The sequence below is a fragment of the Zalophus californianus genome, chromosome 12, assembly GCF_009762305.2.
Source record: "Zalophus californianus isolate mZalCal1 chromosome 12, mZalCal1.pri.v2, whole genome shotgun sequence".
Classification (NCBI taxonomy): Eukaryota; Metazoa; Chordata; class Mammalia; order Carnivora; family Otariidae; genus Zalophus; species Zalophus californianus.
The window spans coordinates 14,508,866-14,533,577 of record NC_045606.1 but is presented as its reverse complement, the minus strand read 5'-3'; the positions used below and the strand labels follow the sequence as shown (position 1 = coordinate 14,533,577).

Below are 24,712 nucleotides of genomic sequence, written 5' to 3'. Positions count from 1 at the left end.
AGTCAGCACTCCTGGTACTTATATTTCAATAGGAGCCCTCACATCCTCAGCAATATACTTTATTCTCCTATGTTTTGTGCTGATAAATCTATCTAGTACTTTGTTACACTACAGAGTGATAGGGATGCACACCCCAGAATCTCCCACACACAGGGCGGGATTCCTTTCGGGCTATAATAAAGCCACCGATTCTGGCAACATAACACCCATCATTACCCATCGCCCACCCTTCCCTGATGGAGGAAAGGGAGGATGACTGGCCCCTTTTTAATCATCTTGTGATCTTTCAAGTATATAAATCACTTGAGTCCTTCAGGCTTCCTACACACCGGCGGCACCACTCGCTCTGAGGCAGACAATGGTGTAGGGAAGAGTGGCTGGTGGGGGAAGCCTACGGGCAAGTCCTTGATAGCAAATGTGTTACTGCAGGAAGGGCTGAGGGGCTTGGAAAAAACAGACTCCATAAAGACAAAATGCCAGATCCCAGAAGATGCTGGAGCTCGAGATAATAAAACTGAGAAATAAAGAAAGAAAAGGAAAACCCAGCGCATTAGGACATGCCCAATAGATAAAGGGCATAATGATGGGCAGGACCTGTCACAGAAGGATTTAAACACCCAAAATTGGAAAAGATTAGAAATGAAATTTAAGAAGTCAAGAAAGCAAGTGAGAGAAAATGAGCGAGCACAGAGAGCGGGGACAGTGTTTGGCTGCTGACAACAGACAGAGTCCTGGATCTGGATGGAGGCAGGAGTGACCAAGAAGAGTGGGACAGCGGGCGCCTCTGTCTTGCTTCCTGCTTTGGCTCAGTACCAAAGTTTAACAAACACTGCTTTCCCAAACACCATCCAGAAAGAACATAAAGCATGTAGGAAGAGAAAGAGAATTTCCTGAATACAGCATTGCTTAAATTCAGGGGTGATTTGCTGGACCAGTTATAATCCTTCAATCTCCTTTCCCCAGAGGTAATTTAACATGTTTAAACGAGGTTAAATACGGGCCAAAAACTGCTACCACAGGAAGTCTCTGTACACAGACGGATTTCCAGAGCTTGCTTGACAGACCACTTGCTTCCGAGCAAGGTCTGAGTAAACACAATGCCAATGCAACACAGGTTTTGGACAAGCCCTTGAAGTTAACCAATCCCGTGAAAATGCTTTGAAATTTAAGAAACACCCTACCGACATCAGGTAACAGTGAATTCAGTGACCAAGAACTCCTAGCTACAGGTTCAATGAGAACAAAAAGAAGCTAAACACTAGAGGTGCCACGTAGGAGCAGTTTCCTTTATATTAAAAAACTAGTGATGACAGAGAGATAGAGATCTGTGTATCCACCTGCCCACCTAAACAGGTTTAGCAATTAACTGTGGCCACATGTGAGGCAGGCTCCTATTTAAACCAGCAATCTGCAATTTCTGCATATGCAAACATACAACTGCAACTATGGTTTTAAAAGTGACAAGGTTATTTTGAAATAATTTTACCACTAAAAAAAAAAAATCTTCCATTATGGGTCCCACAGACTTAACGGTGCTGGTGGTTCATGCCAAACACCTTGGGTCTGTATTTCAGTTTGCAGCTGTTTAAGGATACATCTCCTGGGGCTGGGTCTAAGGTTGGACCCCTTTAGCAGCAGAGTAAATACAAAAGTCATCCACTGGGTGATTAAACTTGAATTAATGGTCTGTGCAATGAACAACGATCTCTGATTTTAACTATGCATCATCTCAATCACAGACAACTGGAGGGAGATCTTCGCCTGGTGGGGATTATGAAAAAGAAATATAAAAACTGCCAAGTCTTGAGTAACAGAAAAAGTCACCTGAACACACAGGTTTATGTATCTGAACAAGCACTTCACTCAATTGAAAGTAAAGCAGAAGGGGAAAAAATAAAGATCAGGACACCATCTGCAGAAGAAACCAAGTCAAATGAACCTGCCTTTCACAGGGCACAACTGGTCTGTCCTTGACAGCCTCCATGCAAGTGGCAGAGCTGATGGTTTGAGGGCAGACTCACATCTGTGTAGGAGCTTCTATGTGCCCTCTTTTTACAGACTTCAGTGTCTACTCTTATAGTCTCATTATGACTCCTATATAATGCCTCCCTGGGAACAAGAATAATTATTCCAGATTTAGCCAAAATTGGAGAAAAGGCTGCAGGCTATTCAGTAAGCAGCAATAATTTGTGCTCAAACTGACAATAAATATCAAATGGACAGTCTTCATTGTCCTGGCTTCTATGGTAATATTAAAAGCTGCCCCAAGCAAAGAATACAGTCAGACAAATCACAAAGGAAGATATATAAGTGGCCAATAAATAAAAATATTTGAAATTGCTAGTAACTCAAAGAAGTTACAAAATAGAACAATGGACTTTCTTTGTATATCAAAATTGGCAAAGAAAATGTGGAGAAACAGGTAGTCTCATACACTGCTGGTGTAAACTGGTATGTTTCCTTGAATGCAACTTTCATGGTGGTATGCATCTAAATCCTAAAAAATAACCATCTCTGACTGGGTAATCCTAATCCTGGGAATCAGCGCCAGGAAAAAACTAAAAAGCATAGCTTAAGGTCATGCCCAAAGATTTCTAGCTTCATTACAGCATGATTTTTGATAACCAAAATCTGGATACGACCTAATGGTCCAATAATAGGAGAATGGTTAAGAAAAATTAAACAGATCAGTAGGATGAAATATTATATAACCATTAAAGAATGTTTGAGTTAAGATTAGACTTCCACAATGTAGGGAATTTCATGTGATTTACAATGTTAAATTAAACAGAGATCCAAAATAGTTATTACTTTATACATTCTTTTATTATTATTATAAAAGTAATGCATTTTTTAAAGGATTTATTCATTTACTTGATAGAGTGCATGTGCGTGTGAACACAAGCAAACTCCCTGCTGAGCAGGGAGCCCGATGCAGGGCTCGATCCCAGGACCCTGGGATCATGACCTGAGCCAAAGGAAGAGAGGTTCAACCAACTGAGCCACCCAGGTGCCCCAGTAATGCATATTTTCTTAAAAACAACAAAAAAAGGCAGAAAATGCCAATGAAGGCCAAAAAGAGCACTCATAATCCTGCCCAGACATTGTTAATGTTAATATTACTAATATCGCTAATAATTTCATAGATAGCCTTCAACAAATATTGCTATATACGTAATTATATTTCTACAAAAAAAAAAGAAAGAAATCAGAGTACACATACGTTTTTGTAAAGTACCTCACCAGAAGCAATCTAGCAAATGTTGGACATTTTATTTGTTGCAACTGAGAAAGAGAAAAGCAGATATCCAGGAGTTGGCTGGGCACTCCCAGCTAGGCCTTGGTGCTCTCTGGGTGAACATAAACAATTTTACAGAACACCAACATCAGACAAGGCCTTGTGACCATGAAAGATCAGGACAAAAACAAGACTACTTAATAATCATGTCTGAACACAGACAAAATATGAACATTTTGCAAGCCACATAAATGATCAAATATCTCCCTATCCTGGCTAAAATGAGAGACTGCTGTTTCTTTACCAATTATATTTTTAGCCTTAATTCTTTCTTCCTCTTAGATAAGATTTATTAACATATCCAATGCTAGAATTACTCTTGCTTCCTGAAAACTGAAAGGAAACAAACAATAGGGGAGAAAGAACAAAGGCAAAAGGAGGGCAGAATTATCCCACGGTGATACATACATATATATATATATATATACACATACACGTTCTTCCCTCTCAAAAGGCTTGTAATACTCATTTTCTGCAAAATCACCATTCTGATTCAAGGTCTAACGGACTAACTGCTTTCCAATGACAGCATGCCACCCACCTACTTTTGGAAATACACTGTACGCCATTCCTAAAATCCAGGTACTATGTGTTCACAGCTCCTAACATGGACCCTGACACAAAGTTGTGTTCAAGAAGCAGATTCGGGCCAAACAATCCTGTGAAATGACTGTGATTGGGTTTGTACTGGTGACGCCAACCTACAATACTTGCAGTTAAGACTCCTTTGCTTTAATAGCCGTATCTTAAAAAAAGAAAAAAACCTCCCAAAGTTAATGATGGTATTTACACAGCTTTTATACAGACAGACAACACCTCTCAGTGGTCATGACAGTCAAGGTATTAAACCCCACAAGAAAACATGATGAGCAATCTGAAGTAGGCCATTATTCTTATACAGTCATTACTCAAAATATTTAAGAAAAATCACAGCACTCTCAACACACAAAGGAAGATATTTTCAGTAAGAAGCAAAGGATGGTTTGATTGCTCTAGGAAGACAGATGGTAAGCTTTATGTCAGAATTCAGGGGGAAGCTGCAAACAATATGGAAATATTAGGTATGGAAAAGTGAGCTGAACTCATGAAAGAAAAAAGGCTTCTACTGTCAACAGGCTTTTGATGGATATGAAACAAGAGAGACCACTGAAGAAAACGAAGCTGCCATGACTCCATCTCAAAGACTTTGGGAATCCTACATCTTGACATCAAAAAAGCAATAATGTTTGAGACAAATGAACTTGATTTTGAAAGCAGTGAAGAATGCCTATTTTTGACACTGAAATGACTCCTACGTTAAGAACTGGGTTTCTGTTTTTAGCTTCAGCCAGTTCAGTATGTACAGAAAAACCTGCCAAAATATACTTTTATGATATAGCTATTTCATGACTTGGTTTTTACATATCTAAAAAATGTTTGCGAAGGTTATACTTGTGTTGTACTTCCTATTAATGGGTGGTTTTTAATCAGTTTTGGTATGTGTAAAGCATGAAATGAATTTCTAGTAATGGAACAACAATTTATAACATAGTACTTGAAAAAATGGAAGGTATTTATTGGTTCAACATGCAACCATTAGGACATAAATTTGGTAGTTGCTTGTGGAGTAATGTGTGACAAACGTCCGCATGTATAAAGCTGCCATCTGATCACTTGCAGAAATATCATCCTTGAGATCCACTGGACAACAGACCGAACAGGATAACTGATAGTCAAATCCCTTTTGGCCCCAAGAACCCCGGCTCCAATCTCAGCAGAAGATAGCAAACACAGAAGGAAGCACCTCTCCATGTCATGCTTACTGGTTCACTGGGCTGTCAGGATTCTAAAAATATCTGCATTAGTATAAAAAGCCACTCTTAGTGAATCCCCTTCCAGAAAGGATTCAGAAGGCAATCTGGAGGGAAAAAAAAAAAAAAGAATGCAATCTGAATTTGCAGATCACTGTTGGAAATTTACAGAAGCTAGCTGATGCTACCACCTCTGTCCTTCAGGTAAAACCTGCCATGAGCCTTCAGCCCCGAAAGCAAAGTGCTTCTCCTCATTTCATGCACACAGACCATTTCCTTGTTTGCTGACTGACATTTTCTAGCTTACAAAGCAACCTGTCCCTGCGGCCAGGTCCCCTCATTCTATCCCACCACAATGCCAAACAAGTGACTATCTCGTTTCTAAAAATGAATTCGGCTGCAAACAGCATTGTGACAATTTAATAATTTGTCAGAGTGGTAGAACCAACTATTATGAAGTGTACTTCAGAGTTCAAAGGTAAAGGTCGTAGGAAGCTAAAGTTTATCTGCTGACAGAGAAAGCTGAGCAATTAAAAAAAAAAAATCCAGGTAAGATCTGTTTGGCAGACTTACCTAAAATAGAAACCTCACTGCTATGCTCATGTATTAGAATTTTTGCTACACAAGAGGTTACACTTAAAAAAAAAAAAAAATCCATAGGGTCACATGTTTGAAAGCTCTCTCCAATGGCACTTTTAAGAAATGTGCTTTTTCTTTCCTTTTTTTTCCCCCAACATGGAAACAAAACAGAATTTAGAATAAACTTTTTATGCTCATGTGTCAAGCAGGAGAGTCCATAAATCCAGCTATGGCGTTCAACTACTGAGAAGTTACCTTGAAAACCTAAAATAAAAGTTTATGCCAAACAGAACTACAGCCTCCTCATCCTAGTCCCTGGTGGATAAGGAGCTATCTCTAAAGACCTAAAAAGCCAGAACCTTAAAAAGGAAATAACAACAAATGTGTCAAACTACAGTCTCGAGTTTTTTCTGCTATGTTGCTGTTTTGCAGGGCTATTCTGAACTGTATGTTCTAGTTACTTGAAAAAATGTTTTCACAGGAATCAACATTTTTAATAAAATTAGAACTAAAATATTAAATTAGGCATCTCTCTTAATTTTTCTTATGAATATCCCATTGTAGGACTTCCGTTTTCCTCATTTCAATTCTCTAGTCTCTGTGCTACTTTCACCATTGTTACAGAAGTTGGCATATAATTCAAAGACTCATTTAGCTGTCAGTCTAGGGAAGATCAGTGTTCTTAAGGGTTAAAAATGCCTTTACTCCGGATTCCACCTTCATCTAGCTAGAATAATTTTTCTTTTAAAGGTGGAAGGTCATAACCTCTCAGTGACGCGATATGTCTTTACTCTCTTTTCTCCCTGTAGGATCCGCCATCTGCTCTGAACAAAGAGGTCTTGATATCTACAATATATGATTATCACAATGTTATCACCATTTACTAAATGCTGGACTCTTCAAACTTGCTCTGCTTAATTTATAGTGCTAGCTGAAAACTGCAATTAGAAAGATCAGAGTTGCAACTGGGCCAATGTCATCTTGTTTTTCTCATTTTTCAAAGGTATAAAGTGCCATAACCTTGTTATAAAAAAAGGCAGATCCTCCTAAAAACTTGCCAACACTTTCAAAATGAAAATGATCATTTCACAGTACTGCCCCCTTTTTAGTGTCACCTTCTCAAAGCCTTTTTCTTAGTTTTTAAAATCAAAGATACAGGGGCGCCTGGGTGGCTCAGTCGTTAAGCATTTGCCTTCGGCTCACATCATGATCCGAGGGTCCTGGGAACAAGCCCCACATCGGGCTCCCTGCTCAGCGGGAAGCCGGCTTCGCCCTCTCCCACTCCCCCTGCTTGTGTTCCCTCTCTTGCTGTCAGATAAATAAATAAAATCTTAAAAAAAAAAATCAAAGAGGCATTCCCTATTGAAATCAGAAATATTTCCTGAAATATTTTCAGCTAAATAAATGTATTTTACAACAAACAAAACACACTAATGCCAAAACCATACAGCATAAATGATCTTTAAAAGTACATACCAGGGGTGCCTGGGTGGCTCAGTCGTTAAGTATCTGCCTTCGGCTCAGGTCATGATCCCAGGGGTCCTGGGATTGAGCCCCGCATCAGGCTCGAGAAGGCTGCTTCTCCCTCTCCCACTCCCCCCACTTGTGTTCCCTCTCTCACTGTGTCTCTCTCTGTCAGGTAAATAAATATAATCTTTAAAAAAATAAAAAAATAAAAAAATAAAAGTACATACCATACACGCACAGAAGGAAGACATCGCTCCAGGGATTTCTGCAAACCACAACAAACTGGTACACATTTTGGAAATCTAGTTATTTAACTGCCTTTGTACAAAAAGGTCATTTAGGGGCGCCTGGGTGGCTCAGTCGTTAAACGTCTGCCTTCAGCTCAGGTCATGATCCCAGGGTCCTGGGATCGAGTCCCGCATCGGGCTCTCCACTCCATGGGAAGCCTGCTTCTCCCTCTCCCACTCTCCCTGCTTGTGTTCCTGCTCTGGCTATCTCTCTCTCTATCAAATAAATAAATAAAATCTTAAAAAAAAAAACAAAGAGGTCATTTTAGTTTACTGAATAAACACTACTTTTTTACTGCTTAACATATACATATTTATGTAAGAAACTTAATGGATCCAGAAAAATCAGTTGATAGTTTGTATGTTACAAGTCCCTGAATGGAAGACACATTTACATAGCAATGTTTCTTAAGCCTCTAAAAAATGTAAGAGAAATTATGATGGCTTTTTAAAGAGAAAGAACTCAAGATCAAAATGTTTCAAGAGTAGCTAATTTGTTTGTCATCCCATAAATAATTACAACAAAATTAGTGACTCTAAAACCTAAAAAGGGTATTGGCACAAGGATAAGTATACACAGATCAAGAAAATTTAAAGTCCAGAAATAAATGCTAACATTTACAATTAACTGATTTTTGACAAAGAGGCCAAGACAATGGCAAAAGAATCATCTTTTCAACGAACGAGGCTGAGACAACTGGATATCCACGTGTAAAAGAATGAGCCTAGACTCCTTCCTCACACCATACACAAAATTGACTCAAAGAAATTCTAGACCTAAATTTAACAGTTAGAACTAAGAAACTCTTAGAAAAAACACAGGCATAAATCTTCATGACTGTGGATCAGGCAATGATTTCTTAGATAAGACACCAAAACCAAAGTGTCAAAAAAAGGGGGGGTGGGTAACAGGACTTTATCAAAATCTAACACTTTGATAGCTCACAGGATACCATCAATAAAGTGAGACGAGAGGTCACAGACTGGGAGAAAATATTTGCAAATCATATTGATAAGGGACATGTATGTATATACAATATCTAAACAATTTTTCATTAGTATATAATAAAAAGGCAAATAGCCCAATCAAAAAATGAGCGAAGAATCCAAAGAGACATTTCTCCAAAGAAGATATACAAATGGCCAATGATCACATGAAAAGATGTTCAATATCATGAATCATTAGGAAAATGGAAATCAAAACAATAATGACATACCACTTCACACCCAGATGGTTATAATCAAAAGACAGATAAAAATGAATGCTGGTGGGGCGCCTGGGTAGCTCAGTTGGTTAAACATCTGCCTTCGGATCAGGTCATGAACCCAGGGTCCTGGGATTGAGCCCCACATCAGGCTCCCTGCTCAGTGGGGTGTCTGCTTCTCCCTCTGCCCCTCCCCCCTCCTGCTTGCTCTCTCTCTTTCTCTTTCTCCCCCAAATAAATAAAATCTTTTAAAAAAATGAATGTTGGTGAGAATATGGAGAAACTGAAACCCTCATATATTGCTAATGAGAATGTAAAATGGTGCAGCTACTTTGGAAAAGACTGACAACTGAATTGTACACTTTAAACTGGTTAACTTTATGATATGCAAATTATATATCAATAAAGCTATTAAAAATCTTAGAAAAATTGAACATAATAAAAAAATCTTTAAACAACTGATTTTAGGGCGCCTGGGTGGCTCAGTTGTTAAGCGTCTGCCTTCGGCTCAGGTCATGATCCCAGGGTCTTGGGATCGAGCCCCGCATTGGGCTCCCTGCTCTGAAGGAAGCCTGCTTCTCCCTCTTCTACTCCCCCTGCTTGTGTTCCCTCTATTGCTGTGTCTCTCTCTGTCAAATAAATAAAATCTTAAAAAAAAAAGGAATTTTCTAAAAAAAAAATTTAAAAATAAATTGATTTTATATCACTTACAATGACATGTGTCATTATATGATTCTTCATATCAAAATATCACACATATATACTTTTATCAATCCCAATATACTGGGCCCTTTATAGAATCCATTTAGTGTGTTTTTTCTTTTAAATTATTTTAATCCAGAAATTCTAGCTCAGTATCACTTTTTAAGAGTTTTTCACCAGATGACCTGAACAGTTTTTATTTTACTTTCATCTTCTATACTCATAATTAAACATCTTTTTGTGCTTGAGAAGAAATATCTACAGATGCATTTCTGGAGAACTGAACAGGAAAAAAGGAGAAATCAGAATGCTCTCTCATAAAAAAATGAACACAGAACAAACTGTCAAGTAGTCAATGATAACCAAAGAGATGAACCAAACCCCTGATGCTCTTGCCTATTCAGCATTTGGTAAATTCTACTTATTACACTGCCTCTCACAGTGTTCATCTTTGTATAAATTCCAGTGCTTCCCACATTAGCTCACCCACACTTGAACAGTGGACTACTTGGTTGTCTGCACAATGCTCACGTATCTACTCAATGAGCTCTGGCCCAAATAGACACATTCACACTATCCTTCCTACAGATGTCTATAAATGATATCAAATGCTAAGTAGAAGGATGAAGAATATGTAATTGACACAGTTCACCCAGGCATCCTGCAGGTGCACAAAACATCCATGTAGTAATACTACTGTGGCAAACTTGATGAGATTCCAGGTATCCCCACAGTATAACAGCAATTACTAAACTTCAAGAATAACCAGGTTACTAAGAACACAAATTAACACAGAAAAATTCCACCTTCAGAGTCATATTATCTCTATGCTCTTCATACCAATACCTTCAAGAAAGAGGGGACAACTGTAAAATTTCTAACTCCTAAAATTGGATACTGGAACACAAAACTGCATCCTACACTAGGAAAATACTTAAAACCAAAGTGATTTATCAATTTTAAGTGTATGAGGGATTATTATCAAGAAGGCAACTGAGGGTGCCTGGGTGGTTCAGTTGGTTAAGCATCTGCCTTTGGCTCAGGTCATGATCCCAGGGTCCTGGAATTGAGCCCTGCTTCAGGCTCCCTGCTCAGCGAGGAGTCTGCTTCTCCCTCTCCCTCTGCTGCTCCCCATGCCCGTGCTCTCTAATAAATAAAATCTTAAAAAAAAAGAAGGCAACTGAAGCAGATTCTCCAGCCCCAGTCAAGCCTTCAGATGACCACAGCCCCAGCCAAAATGCAGACTGGAGCCTAGGGAGAGACTCTGAGGCAGCACTACAAAGTAAACCACTCCATAATTTCTGAACTGAGATAGTAAAGTTTGTTGTTTTAAGCCACTTAAAAATACAAACACACAAAAAACCACTCAGTATTCTTTATCTCCACTCAGTTTTAAATAAAAATGCAGGGATTTAAATTATAGTGGAGTGAATTTATGCTGTGTCTCACCTAAAATTTCTTAACTAGAAAACATTAAATAAATAAATAAATAAATAAATAAATAAATAAATAAATAAATAAATAGGAACTGTAAAGCTACTCCTTCCTGAGGACAACAAAGACAAGATTTTTTTTTTTCGAAGAGTGAATCAGCTGCAGATCTAAGCTACAGAATGTTAGATTAAATCTGTAATTCCCACTGACTCATCCCACAGACATTTTTTTAAGATTTTATTTATTTATTCATGAGAAGCAGAGAGGGAAAGAGAGAAGCAGAGGGAGAAGCAGGCTCCCAAGGAGCAGGGAGCCTGATGCAGGACTCGATCCCAGGACCCTGGAATCATGACCTGAGCCGAAGGCAGACGCTTAACCATCTGAGCCACCCAGGCGCCCCCCACAGACATTTTTATGTGAGGCTGATGAGGCTACAGCCTATGAATCACCATGAGCTGGGTAGTGGGAGGGAAGAAGCTGGCTGGCTCCCAATCAGAAATCAGAGCTGGTGCAATGTTGGCTTCATGCTGTGGAATGGAACTGGGATCTGCAATGAGCTACCATTACAATGAGCTAAAACCAGTGCTTGAGAAATACTAGGTAATGACCAGTATGCTTTCCTGCCCAATCCGTCTATGAGGCAGCAAACCAAAGGAAAACAATAGATAACTACCATAAAACATTCAAAAACCATTTGGTAGCTGAGTCTCAAGATAGCCATTCAATAGGTATACACTGCTACAGAAATAACCACAGACCACCTCGTTTTCAATGAGCTCTAAACTGGATATGAAGTAATATTCAGTATTCCAGTACACTGACAGCATTTTTGTTATAAAAATGGTTTAAAAATATCACTGGTTAATAAAAATAGGAAAAAAATTAACTTGCCTTATTCCATAAGCAGAAAGAGTCTTTAATTTTAGAATCTGCTATATCAATACACAAACAGGTAATGCACAAAAGAATTACTTTCCTCTCTTATTTTTTAAATAGCACTAAGATAATAAAATAGGCCAGAAACAGGTCAGTAAAAAACAGCCATAATTGTTCTAAAACTTTATCAAAGCCTGCAAGAGACTTCTACAACAAGAGGTAAAAACCTGAGTTTAACTTCTCTTTTGTTACTTTTAAATGCTACTTTTTTGTTTGTGGAAGGGACATTTCAAAGCGCTAGATGATAGTTCCAGTGACAGCTGTTTTTCTTGCTCTGTATCTACTCCAAAGGAATATCAGTGAGAAGCACTGAGGTCCCATCTTTCCCAAGAGATGATGGTCTTACAATTTCACCACATTGGTCTTTCTCAAAATTTCTCCTAGTGAATAGTCAAACATTAAAAATATCATGGATAAATTAAAAACCAAACAGAATCTCCGCCCCACACCCCAAGACATTATGTAATGGTAGACACAAAGCGTTTACCTTCTTCCCTCCAGTCACAAACTGCTTGCAGCTGGATCTCACGAAATGTGGGTGCACGGCAATGATCTGCGAGGGAACAAGGACCCATCACTGGTTTCGGAGTCACAGTTAAAGCACAGAATGAAAATCCTTTATACATGACAGGCAGCATGATCTAAAAATTATCCTGCTAGCCAGGTAAGAAGTCATCTATTCAGGTAATAGTCTGCAACAGAGGACATCTGAGTTTTGCTCTTCTGTGAAAAGATTTCTCCTGTGAAGCCAGGTCAAAGCTAAAAGATGAGAGTGAATTCGTTCTAGTTTCTGGCTGAGTGAGGATTCTCTGAGTGGGCATCCACTCTTTAGGGTCAACTGAGGCAACAAGATGTCACAAATGTTTGTAACTGAATATGATTTACAGAAGAAACCCAGAGAAAGAACCCAACGATCTCCTTGTCCGGGATGCCTTCCAGTGATTTGAGGGCACCAAGTGGAACAGGTGGGGCAATGGTTTTATCTTACCCAACTGCAGTTATCAACCTTGTGTTTTTAGGGCCAATCTCTGTCTGGAGCTCCAAGGTCATGTTTCTGAAACCTCCATACCGTTTTCACCAGATATACTAGTTATCTGAACTCAAGACCAAACTGGCAACGTCCTGACTCAAAACATCCCTTCCAGCAACTGATGGCATCGCCACACACCACTGCCGGGCCAAGAACCAGCTCTTCCCTCCTTCCTCACGCCATCCAACCCATCATGATGGCCTGCAGCCAAGTCAACCTCCGAACGGCTTTCTACGTCCCCATCTTCGACTCCCCCTTGAATACTCCTGATGCTCCCGTTCCTGAGGTCCTGCGGTGCCCGACCTCGAGCACAGCATTAGCCTCCTGAATTGCCTTCGGCCTGCAATCCCTCTCCTGCTTAAATCACCCTCCACACTGGCAGAGTTGCCTTTCGAAAACACACATCAGATCCTATCACTCCTTTACCTGTTGATCAATAAGTGTTTGAATAAACAAGTGAGAACAATGAATGACCTCTCCCTTCAGTAACTCTAATCGTCACTTTCATGACCGTAAGTGTTAGCTAAGATCACTCCTCCCGCGCACGCACGGATATCAGCCCTCCAATCTATACTGTAGATCATCGCCATACTTGTTTTCCTTAAGCTTAGCTCAGTTTATGTCACTTCTCTGCTCTTAAACATTCAATAATTTCTCCTTCTCTACCACATGGGGTCCAAATTCCTTAGCTTGAAAATAAAGCCAGCCCCAATCTGCCTGTATGGCTCTTCTGCCAAGTCAGTGTTTTATACACCATCTAAACTAGACTGTTTTTGCCACTTCCTGAACACAATTTGAACTTTCTGGCTTCTCCGTTTACATTATATTGTTCTTCCGCATGGAAAGCCAGTTTCTCTGTCTGCCCTGTCCCTTTATAAAAGCCACCCAAATATCACTCCCCCTGTGAAGCCATCACTAACACGGACACCTAGAAGTAACTTCTCTCGGCTTTGGACTCCTTAATATTGTTTGTACCTCTTTGAGTCCTGCATCGCAGACTGTGTGTATGTATCATCTCACTCACTGCAAGAAAAGATTCCTGGGGACAGACTGATATCACAGTCATATAACACACATCCTGTGCTCTTTTATACCATCAAATGGCATCTAGTACTTCCTAAGTGTTGAAGAGACGCTTACTGACAAAATTAATGCAACATTGGTAGTGCTCAAAGTACTGTAATCCTTATTGCCTTCATTGAGAAAACCCTTAGAAAAATTAAAACTTACTGAATACTTACTTTAATGGGGCAGTCAAAAGTCTCATGAAACTCTTCTCCAGAATACAGTCCAAATACCTGCACCTGAAAAGTAAAATGGATCCTGTCAGTTCACCCTGATAGCAACAAAGAAGGCTGCTGACTCAGTGAGAATACATACTATTGATTTAAAAAAGCAGAATATTTAATAATCTAAGGCCCCTGTGATCTCTATTAACTATCCAATGAAAACAATTCTATCAGGGTGGGAGTACTCCACTCCAATTAAGCTTTTATAAGCATCTCATGGAAAGAGTTCCCTTTACTCACCACAAATTTGTTTTACTAAATGGATGCCATCTTTTAAAAATGAAATAGATACAAATAGGTTATTAATATTCTTTTATGAACTTCCCATAGGCTGGCCCTAAAGGAATTATTTTTTCCTTCCCTTGAAGGAAAAAGGTGCTTCTTTTTTGAGTCATATATATATAAATCAACCATGCAGATCAATGTGGCAAGAGATTAGGTGAACTGCACTTCATTTATAATCTTATGTTGAATCTATTGAGAGTGTATAAATGTAATATTTAAGTTTCTACTTCCCATTGCCTCCCTTAAAGTTGTTCCAGACTACTTTATCCATACTTAAAAACTGAATAATATACATTATGGCCGAGGGTACGAATCACAAATTTACAGCTTGATAAATTTTGTGACCTAAACATATCCCTGCAGACCCCATCCAGATCAAGAACTAGAACCCAAGAAGCGCCTCTGTGTTTCTTCATATTCAGTAACACCGTGACAAATTAACCACACCCCTCTGAAGTCTATCACCATAGATGAACTGTGCTGGCGTTTGAATTTTATATAAATAGGATCGTGAACTATTTCACTGGCTTCTTCCTTACAAGATTTATCCAAACTGTTATGTATAGCAGTAGCTGGTTCTTTGCCATTGCTGCATAGTATTTTAATGTATGAATATACCACAATTCATATACCCGCCTTTTGTTGATCATTTGGGTTGTTTCCAAATTGGGGCTATTATAAATAATGCTGCCATAAACGCTCTTTACAAATCTTTTGGTGCACTTCGATACACATTTGTGAAGAGTACAGAAGTAGGAGTGGAACTGTTGTCATAAGCTATGCATCTGTTCACATTTAATAAACAGCCAAACCATTTCACAAAGTGGTTTTGATCAATTTAACTCTTACCAGCGGAGCTGAAGACTCCAGCAGCTCTCAGACACTTGGAGCTAACTACTGGGGGCACTCAGAACTATCTCCCAACGCTTGCAATGTGTGCATTCTTTTTCTAGTCCCTAGAAGAGGGGCATTATTTCTTCTTTAATTTTGTAAGCATTCACTAGTGAAGCCATCTAGGGTGGGGTCTATGTGAGAAAGTTTTTAATTACAAATTCAAATTCAAATTCTTCAGTAGTTATAAACTATTCAGACTTCTGATGTCTTCTTGTTTTCATCTTGGTGAGTTGTGAGTGGTTCAGTTTTGCGAGTTTGAAGAGGAAAATTTACTCCTGATACAATTTTTGGAGACAAATTCATTCACGAAGAGGTGAAATCATGAGGATGCCCATTTTGTGACTGTTTTCCCATCCTGTGCCAAATAAGTTTTCTGGGTTCCAACAACAGCCACATGGTACAATGTAACAAAGAGGGTACGAGATTTAACCGGAGGTGGTCTGTTAGAAGACATTCCTGATTTGATAAATGCATGCATGCCCCACTACCACCTTGCTTCTCATTGTTTGGAGAGAATGATCATTACTGCACAATTCAGATCCTGGGATACTAATGGCCAGACCCCACTCTCGACAAACTAAACAGTTCCGCTGGGATGGAATCGTATTTTAATTCATTTACAATTTATTTAAATTATTAATTTTAAAATATTTAATTAGGGGGCGGGGCAAGATGGCGGAGGAGTAGGAGGCCTGGATTTCGTCTGGTCTCAGGAATTCAGCTCAATAGGGATCAAATCATTCTGAACACCTACAAACTCAACAGGAGATTGAAGATAAGAAGAGTAACAACAGTCTGAACACAAAAGTGACCACTTTCTGGAAGGTAGGACGTGCGGAGAAGTGAATCCGAGGCAATATTCGGGAGGATAGACGGCGGGGGAGGGGGCCTCCGTCGGCCGCTTCTGGCAAGTGATAGAACCGGGAGCACAAAATCAGAACTTTTAGAAGTCGGCTCCGCTGAGGGACGTTGCTCCAGTGGCTAAGCGGAGGGTGGAACCCTCGCGGGACAGTGTGGTCTCAGGACCCTCGGGGTCACAGAAAGACCGGGGGTGCCTGAGTGCGGCAGAGCTCCCAGGAATTGGAGCGGGGAAGCCGGCTGCAGAGACGGAGCCGAGGCACGGGCTCTCAGCTCGGGGTTGCCATAAACTGTGACCCGCGGCCCAGTCGGGCTACTGCTCCTCCAGCAGGGACCGAACAAGCGGCAGAGGCGGGGAGACTCCCCTTCCTTCCCGGAGAGGGAGTGGCGCGGGAGTGCAACACTGTGATCTGCTGGGTTTGGAGACTCCACACAGGGTCGGGTGCCAGAGATTGAAACGCTCGGTCACAGGCCGGGTGAGCATGGAGTGCGGCCGGAGACCAGGGAGACGGGAGTGACTGCTTTTCTCTGGGGCCACACTGAGGAGAAGGGATCCCGAGTTCTCGGCTCCTCTGGGCGGAGATTGGGAGGCCACCATTTTCACCCTGGTCCTCCAAAGCTGTACCGAGAGCTTGCAGGGAACAAAAGCTCCTGAGAGCAAACCAGAGCAGCTTGCTTAGCCCGGACTCACAAGGGCGGGGCAATTCCGCCTCCGGCAAAGACATTTGGGAACCACGGCAAGCAGGCCCCTCCCCCAGAAGATCACCACGAACAGCCAGCAAGCCAAGACCAAGTTTACCGATCAAGAAGAACGGGAGAACTCCAGCGCTAGGGGAATACTGCACATAGAATTCATGGCTTTTGTATCATAATTCATTAGTTTTTCAAAGTTAATTTTTTTAACTTTTTTTTTTGAATTTTTCTTTTTCCCTTTTTCAAACATCTTATCAATCCCTTTTTAAAAAAACCATTTTTTATTTTTCATTTTTAGAGTCATATTTTGACCCCTTCACTAGTTACCCTTATTTTAGGCATGATATATAAGTTGTTCTCTCTTTAAAATTTTGAGATACAATTTCTTCTAACAGATCAAAATATACCCTAAATCACTAGTGTATGGGTTTGTTCTAGTCTCCTGCCTGATCACATTCTCTCCCTTTTTTTTTCTTTTTCTTTTTAAATCTTCTTCTTTCTTTTTAAAAACAAATTCTTATCTTATCAATTCCTCTTATAAAATCTTTTAAAATTTTCATCTTTACAGTCATCTGCCATCCCTTCATTGTATCAACCCTTATTTTGTACATATATAAGTCTTTCTTCCATTAAAATTTTAGCAGGCACTTTCTTCTAACACACCAAAATATGCCCAAAAGCTAGTGTATGGCACTGATCTATGCACTAGCCTGATCATATTTGATCATATTGTTTTTTCTTGTTTTCTTCTGTTTTTGTTTTTATCTTTTTCTTTTTCCTTTTTTTTTTTCTCTTCTTTCTTTCCCTTTCTTGTCCCCTGCTTTCAGGTCTTTTCTGATTTGTATAGAGTATATTTGCTGGGGACGTTGTTAACCTGTTAGCATTCTGTTCTCTCATTCATCTGTTCTCCTCTGGACAAAATGACAACACAAAAAAAATCACCTCAGCAAAAAGAACAAGAGGTAGTACCATCTGCCAGGGACCTACTCAATACGGACATTACTACGATGTCGGACCTAGAGTTCAGAATCATAACTTTAAAGATACTAGCTAGGGTTGAAAAAAGTGTGGAAGTTATTAGAGAAACCCTTTCTGGAGAAATAAAAGAACTAAAATCTAACCAAGTCGAAATCAAAAGGCTATTGATGAGGTGCAATCAAAAATGAGGGCACTAACTCCTAGGATAAATGAAGCAGAAGAAAGAATCAGCGATATAGAAGACCAAATGATAGAAAATAAAGAGGCTGAGAAAAAGAGAGAGAAACAACTACAGGATCACGAGGGCAGAATATGAGAGATAAGCGATACGATAAGACGAAACAACATTAGAATAACTGGGATCCCAGAAGAAGAAGAAAGAGAGAGAGGGGCAGAAGGTATACTGGAGCAAATAATAGCAGTGAACTTCCCTAATGTGGGGAAGGAAACAGGCATCAAAATCCGGGAGGCACAGAGAACCACTCTCAAAATCAATAAAAATAGGTCAACACCCCGACATCTAATAGTAAAACTTACAAGTCTCAGAGACAAAGAGAAAATCCTGAAAGCAGCTCGGAAGAAGAGATATGTAACCTACAACGGTAGAAACATTAGATTGGCAACAGACCTATCCACAGAGACCTGGCAGGCCAGAAAGGACTGGCATGATATCTTCAGAGCACTAAACGAGAAAAATATGCAGCCAAGAATACTATATCCAGCTAGGCTGTCACTGAAAATAGAAGGAGAGATAAAAAGTTTCCAGGACAAACAAAAACTAAAGGAATTTGCAAACACAAAAACAACCCTACAAGAAATATTGAAAGGGTCCTCTAAGCAAAGAGAGAGACTAAAAGCAGCACAGATCAGAAAGGAACACAGACAATATACAGTCACAGTCACCTTACAGGCAATACAATGGCACGAAATTCATAACTTTCAATAGTTACCCTGAATGTAAATGGGCTAAATGCCCCAATCAAAAGACACAGGCTATCATATTGGATTACAAAACAAGACCCATCAATATGCTGTCTGCAAGAAACTCATTTTAGACCCAAAGACACCCCCAAATTGAAAGTGAGGGGTGGAAAACCATTTACCATGCTAATGGACACCAAAAGAAAGCTGGGGTGGCAATCCTTCTATCAGACAAATTAGATTTTAAAACAAAGACTGTAATAAGAGATGAGGAAGGACACTATATCCTACTTAAAGGGTCTGTCCAACAAGAAGATCTAACAATTGTAAATATCTATGCCCTAACATGGGAGCAGCCAATTATATAAGGCAATTAATAACAAAAGCAAAGAAACACATTGACAACAATACAATAATAGTGGGGGACTTTAACACCGCCCTCGCCAAAATGGACATATCATCTAAGCAAAAGATCAACAAGGAAATAAAGACTTTAAATGACACACTGGACCAAATGGACTTCACAGACATATTCAGAACATTCCATCCCAAAGCAACAGAATACACATTCTTCTCTAGTGCCGATGGAACATTCTCCAAAACTGGTCACATCCTAGGTCACAAATCAGGTCCCAACCGGTACCAAAGGATTGGGATTATTCCCTGCATATTTTCAGACCACAACGCTTTGAAACTAGAACTCAATCACCAGAGGAAAGTCAGAAAGAACTCAAATACATGGAGGTTAAAGAGCATCCTACTAAAGAATGAATGGGTCAACCAGGAAATTAAAGAAGAATTTAAAAAATTCATGGAAACCAATGAAAATGAAAATACAACTGTTCAAAATCTTTGGGATACAGCAAAGGCAGTCCTGAGAGGAAAGTATATAGCAATACAAGCCTTTCTCAAGAAAGAAGAAAGGTCTCAAATACACAACCTAACCATACACCTAAAGGAGCTGGAGAAAGAACAGCAAATAAAGCCTAAACCCAGCAGGAGAAGAGAAATCATAAAGATCAGAGCAGAAATCAATGAACTAGAAACCAAAAGAACAGTAGAACAGATCAACGAAACTAAGAGCTGGTTCCTTCAAAGAATTAACAAGATTGATAAACCCCTGGCCAGAGTTATCCAAAAGAAAAGAGAAATGACCCAAATCAACAAAATCATGAATGCAAGAGGAGAGATCACAACCAACACCAAAGAAATACAAGCAATTATAAGAACATATGATGACCAACTCTATGCCAGCAAATTAGATAACCTGGAAGAAATGGATGCATTCCTAGATGTATCAATTACCAAAATTGAACCAGGAAGAAATAGAAAACCTGAACAGACCTATAACCACTAAGGAAATTGAAGCAGTCATCAACAATCTCCCAACAAACAAAAGCCCAGGGCCAGATGGCTTCCCAGGGGAATTCTATCAGACATTTCAAGAAGAATTAATACCTATTCTCCTGAAACTGTTTCAAAAAATAGAAATGGAAGGAAAACTTCCAAACGCATTTTATGAGGCCAGCATTACCTTGATCCCAAAACCAGACAAAGACCCCATCAAAAAGGAGAATTACAGACCAATATCCTTGATGAACATGGATGCAAAAATTCTCACCAAAATACTAGCCAATAGGATCCAACAGTCCATTAAAAGGATTACTCACCATGACCAAGTGGGATTTATCCCTGGGCTGCAAGGCTGGTTCAACATCCACAAATCAATCAACGTGATACAATACATTAACAAAAGAAAGAACAAGAATCATATGATCCTCTCAGTAGATGCAGAAAAAGCATTTGACAAAGTACAGCATCCTTTCTTGATCAAAACTCTTCAGAGTATAGGAATAGAGGGTGCATACCTCAACATCATAAAAGACATCTATGAAAAACCTACAGCGAATATCATTCTCAATGGGGAAAAGCTGAGAGCTTTTCCCCTAATGTCAGGAACGCGGCAGGGATGTCCACTCTCACCACTGCTATTCAACATAGTATTACAAGTCCTAGCCACAGCAATCAGACAACAAAAAGAAATCAAAGGCATCCAAATCGGCAAAGAGGAAGTCAAACTCTCACCTTTTGCAGATGATATGATACTGTATGTGGTAAACCCAAAAGACTCCACCCCAAAACTGCTAGAACTCATACAGGAATTCAGTAAAGTAGCAGGCTATAAAATCAATGCAAAGAAATCAGTGGCATTCCTATACACCAACAAGACAGAAGAGAGACAAATCAAGGAGTCGATCCCATCTACAATTGCACCCAAAACCATAAGATACCTAGGAATAAATTTAACCAAAGAGGCAAAGGATCTGTACTCAGAAAACTATAAAATACTCATGAAAGAAACTGAAGAAGACACAAAGAAATGGAAAAACGTTCCATGCTCATGGATTGGAAGAACAAACATTGTGAAGATGTCAGTGCTACCTAGAGCAATCTACACATTCAATGCAATCCCCATCAAAATACCATCCACCTTTTTCAAAGAAATGGAACAAATAATCCTAAAATTTGTATGGAACCAGGGGAATGTATGGACCCCGAATAGCCAGAGGAATGTTGAAAAAGAAAAGCAAAGCTGGTGGCATCACAATTCCGGACTTCCAGCTCTATTACAAAGCTGTCATCATCAAGACAGTATGGTACTGGCACAAAAACAGACACATAGATCAATGGAACAGAATCAAGAGCCCAGAAATGGACCCTCAACTCTATGGTCAACTCATCTTTGACAAAGCAGGAAAGAACGTCCAAAAGCCAAAAGATAGTCTCTTCAACAAATGGTGTTGGGAAAATTGGACAGCCACATGCAGAAGAATGAAACTGGACCATTGCCTTACACCACACACAAAAATAGACTCCAAATGGTTGAAAGACCTAAACGTGAGACAGGAGTCCATCCAAATCCTAAAGGAGAACACAGGCAGAAACCTCTTCCACCTCAGCCACAGCAACTTCTTCCTAGAAACATCGCCAAAGGCAAGGGAAGCAAGGGCAAAAATGAACTATTGGGATTTCATCAAGATAAAAAAGCTTTTGCACAGCAAAAGAAACAGTCCACAAAACCAAAAGACAACCGACAGAATGGGAGAAAATATTTGCAAATGACATATCAGATAAAGGGGCTAGTATCCAAAATCTATAAAGAACTTATCAAACTCAACACCCAAAGAACAAATAATCCAATCAAGAAATGGGCAGAAGACAGGAACAGACATTTTTCCAAAGAAGACATCCAAATGGCCAACAGACACATGAAAAAGTGCTCACCATCGCTTGGCATCAGGGAAATCCAAATCAAAACCTCAATGAGATACCACCTCACACCAGTTAGAATGGCTAAAATTAACAAGTCAGGAAACGACAGATGTTGGCGGGGATGCGGAGAAAGGGGAACCGTTCTACACTGTTGGTGGGAATGCAAGCTGGTGTAACCACTCTGTAAAACAGTATGGAGGTTCCTCAAAAAGTTGAAAATAGAACTACCATACGATCCAGCAATTGCACCACTGGGTACTTACCACAAAGATACAAATGTAGGGATCCGAAGGGGTACGTGCACCCCAATGTTTATAGCAGCAATGTCCACAATAGCCAAACTGTGGAAAGAGCCAAGATGTCCATCGACAGATGAATGGATAAAGAAGATGTGGTATAGATACACAATGGAATAGTATGCAGCCATCAAAAGGAATGAGATCTTGCCATTTGCAATGATGTGGATGGAACTGGAGGGTGTTATGCTGAGTGAAATAAGTCAATTAGAGAAAGACATGTACCATATGACCTCACTGATATGAGGAATTCTTAATCTCAGGAAACAAAGTGAGTGTTGCTGGAGTGGTGGGGGATGGGAGGGATGGGGTGGCTGGGTGATAGACATTCGGGAGGGTATGTGCTATGGTGAGCACTGTGAATTGTACAAGACTGATGAATCATGGATCTGTACTTCTGAAACAAATAATGCAATATATGTTAAGGGAAAAAAAAGAAGAAGATAGCAGGAGGGGAAGAATGAAGGGGAGTAAGTCGGAGGGGGAGACGAACCATTAGAGACGATGGACTCTGAAAAACAAACTGAGGGCTCTAGAGGGGCGGGGGGGGTGGGGGGATGGGATAGCCTGGTGATGGGTATTAAAGAGGGCACATTCTGCGTGGAAAAAAAAATAAAACATAAAATAAAACAAAATAAAATATTTAATTAAATGTAGCTAGCACTGAAAATCCTGCCCTGCTTCATGCAGTCCTTAAAGCAACACTGCTAGGTATGATAGCAAACACCATTATGCCTGCTTATCAGATGATACTGCCGAAAAATAAAGGACTTGGCCAAGGTCGTAAGAAGCAAGAAGAGTGTTCCAAACCTATTCTCTTACACACTAACATTACATGAGCCAGCTTAAAATATGGAAATAAGATATCTTTCTACGGAAAGTGTAGGAAAAGTGGAACCGGGAAAAAAACATTCAAAAGCCTCAAATATTTACCAAACTAAAGGGAAGGTGAATGTCAGACTCTGAATTAGGCAGCTCTGTGACCGAAGCTGAAACTAAATGAAGCAGACCATTCATTCCCGTGGATAAGTATCCTGCTGGCTATAGGAGGGTAAAGGTGGTTTTAAGAACAAAAGTTAGGTGATTTATTTTTATGGTGGGAAAAGTATATGAAATATAAATAAATGATGTATGAACCCGCTGAAAAAGACTGAGCATTCAGTAAACAGGAGATAAATATTAGGACTGTGATTCTAATGGTTAAATTAAATAATGAATTACCAGGGATAAGTACCCCTTTAAAAATTATGAACCCCCATTTAAAAAAATTATGAACCCAAGTGGAGATGTAATAGTAGAATAAGGGGGAATCAACAGAAAAGCGAACAGACTACAACTCTGGGGTCAGTCCCTACTGCTACATTTAACTGAATAACCTCTTCCTCAAATATTCCTATTTTCTCCTTCAACATGGAAAACACTGTAATTTCCACAGGACAAATCTCATAAACTTGATCAGTACAAGCAGGGTGATTTATAAAATCACCCTTCGCTGTTTTGGTTCATTTCACTAATGTGACAGGCCAAACGAGTTGATCACAAGTTATACTACCACAGCTAATAAAATCCAAAACAGTTTTTATCTATTTCTTCTCCCTCCCTCTTTATTTATTTTGCCACTTTTGTCAGTGAATATCATACTCGTCTGTGAAAGGAATCTGCTGAATGTCTGCCTAGAGAGTTCTGGCTTTCAGGAAGATCTCATCCCAGATAAGAATCTGTAATTGAAGGCTAAAATAGAGGGTCCTTTTGAAAATGGTATCCTCTAACAACTTCCCCCAACTAGTCACAAAAACACCTAATGAAGAAAAAGAGAAAATTCAGAGCAGTTGGCCTTACGACCAATCTACTGTAGTCCTGGCAATTTCTCATTAACTCCAGACCCATAGGGCCACGTGAGGGCCATGGAAGGCATGTGATATGTGTTTTACTGCTTGAAGTAAAGAAAACCTACCCTCATGGAACAGCAAGGAAGGTGTATATTCTTCTCCACTTGAGCATGGAGTTCTATGTATTTGCCAACCAGAAAACTGGGCAACGTAGGCCATCTGATGGAGAGGAACCATGAGTGAGGTGGCCAGAGGGTCAGACAACCTGCCAGGCCATACTTCCCTCAAAACAGCCTCTCTCTCAAACCCCAGCTTCCAAACAGCAACAGGTCGAGTAGGACCAGGGATGAACATGGAAGCTGCCATTCCATCTAGGGTGTGAGCTGAAGAAACCCTCATAGAGGAGACTGGTTTTCATTTTCTCCACCCACGAGGAGCATGAGACCCGGGAGAGGTGGCTGCAGAGGCTCCCATGTCACTGGGGGAGCTGCTTTAACTGATGACCTCTGGTCAGAGGAAATCAAGCTCATTTACGGGGCCCCTGTGTGGAGCAAAGAACGTGATTCCACAACACAAAAAATGCTAACAGGCAAGGCCAAGAGCAATCAGACACAATCTGTTTGTAATCTGGATTCAGAAAAGAGCTCTTCTCCTTGTTCTGGGATGGA

General features: G+C 39.9%; 1 protein-coding gene across 4 annotated transcripts in view; it reads right to left on the bottom strand.

Moving 5' to 3' along the window:
• Nucleotides 1-24,712, bottom strand: part of VPS41 (VPS41 subunit of HOPS complex) — a 206,942-nt gene that overhangs the window by 93,319 nt on the left and 88,911 nt on the right. For all 4 annotated transcript variants that reach the window (XM_027573348.2, XM_027573349.2, XM_027573351.2 and 1 more), the window contains 2 exons: nt 13,970-14,032; nt 12,186-12,251 (listed from right to left, as the gene is read on the bottom strand). In XM_027573348.2, coding sequence (XP_027429149.1) covers nt 12,186-12,251; nt 13,970-14,032 — 129 coding nt within the window. The remainder of the gene's footprint in view (nt 1-12,185; nt 12,252-13,969; nt 14,033-24,712) is intronic.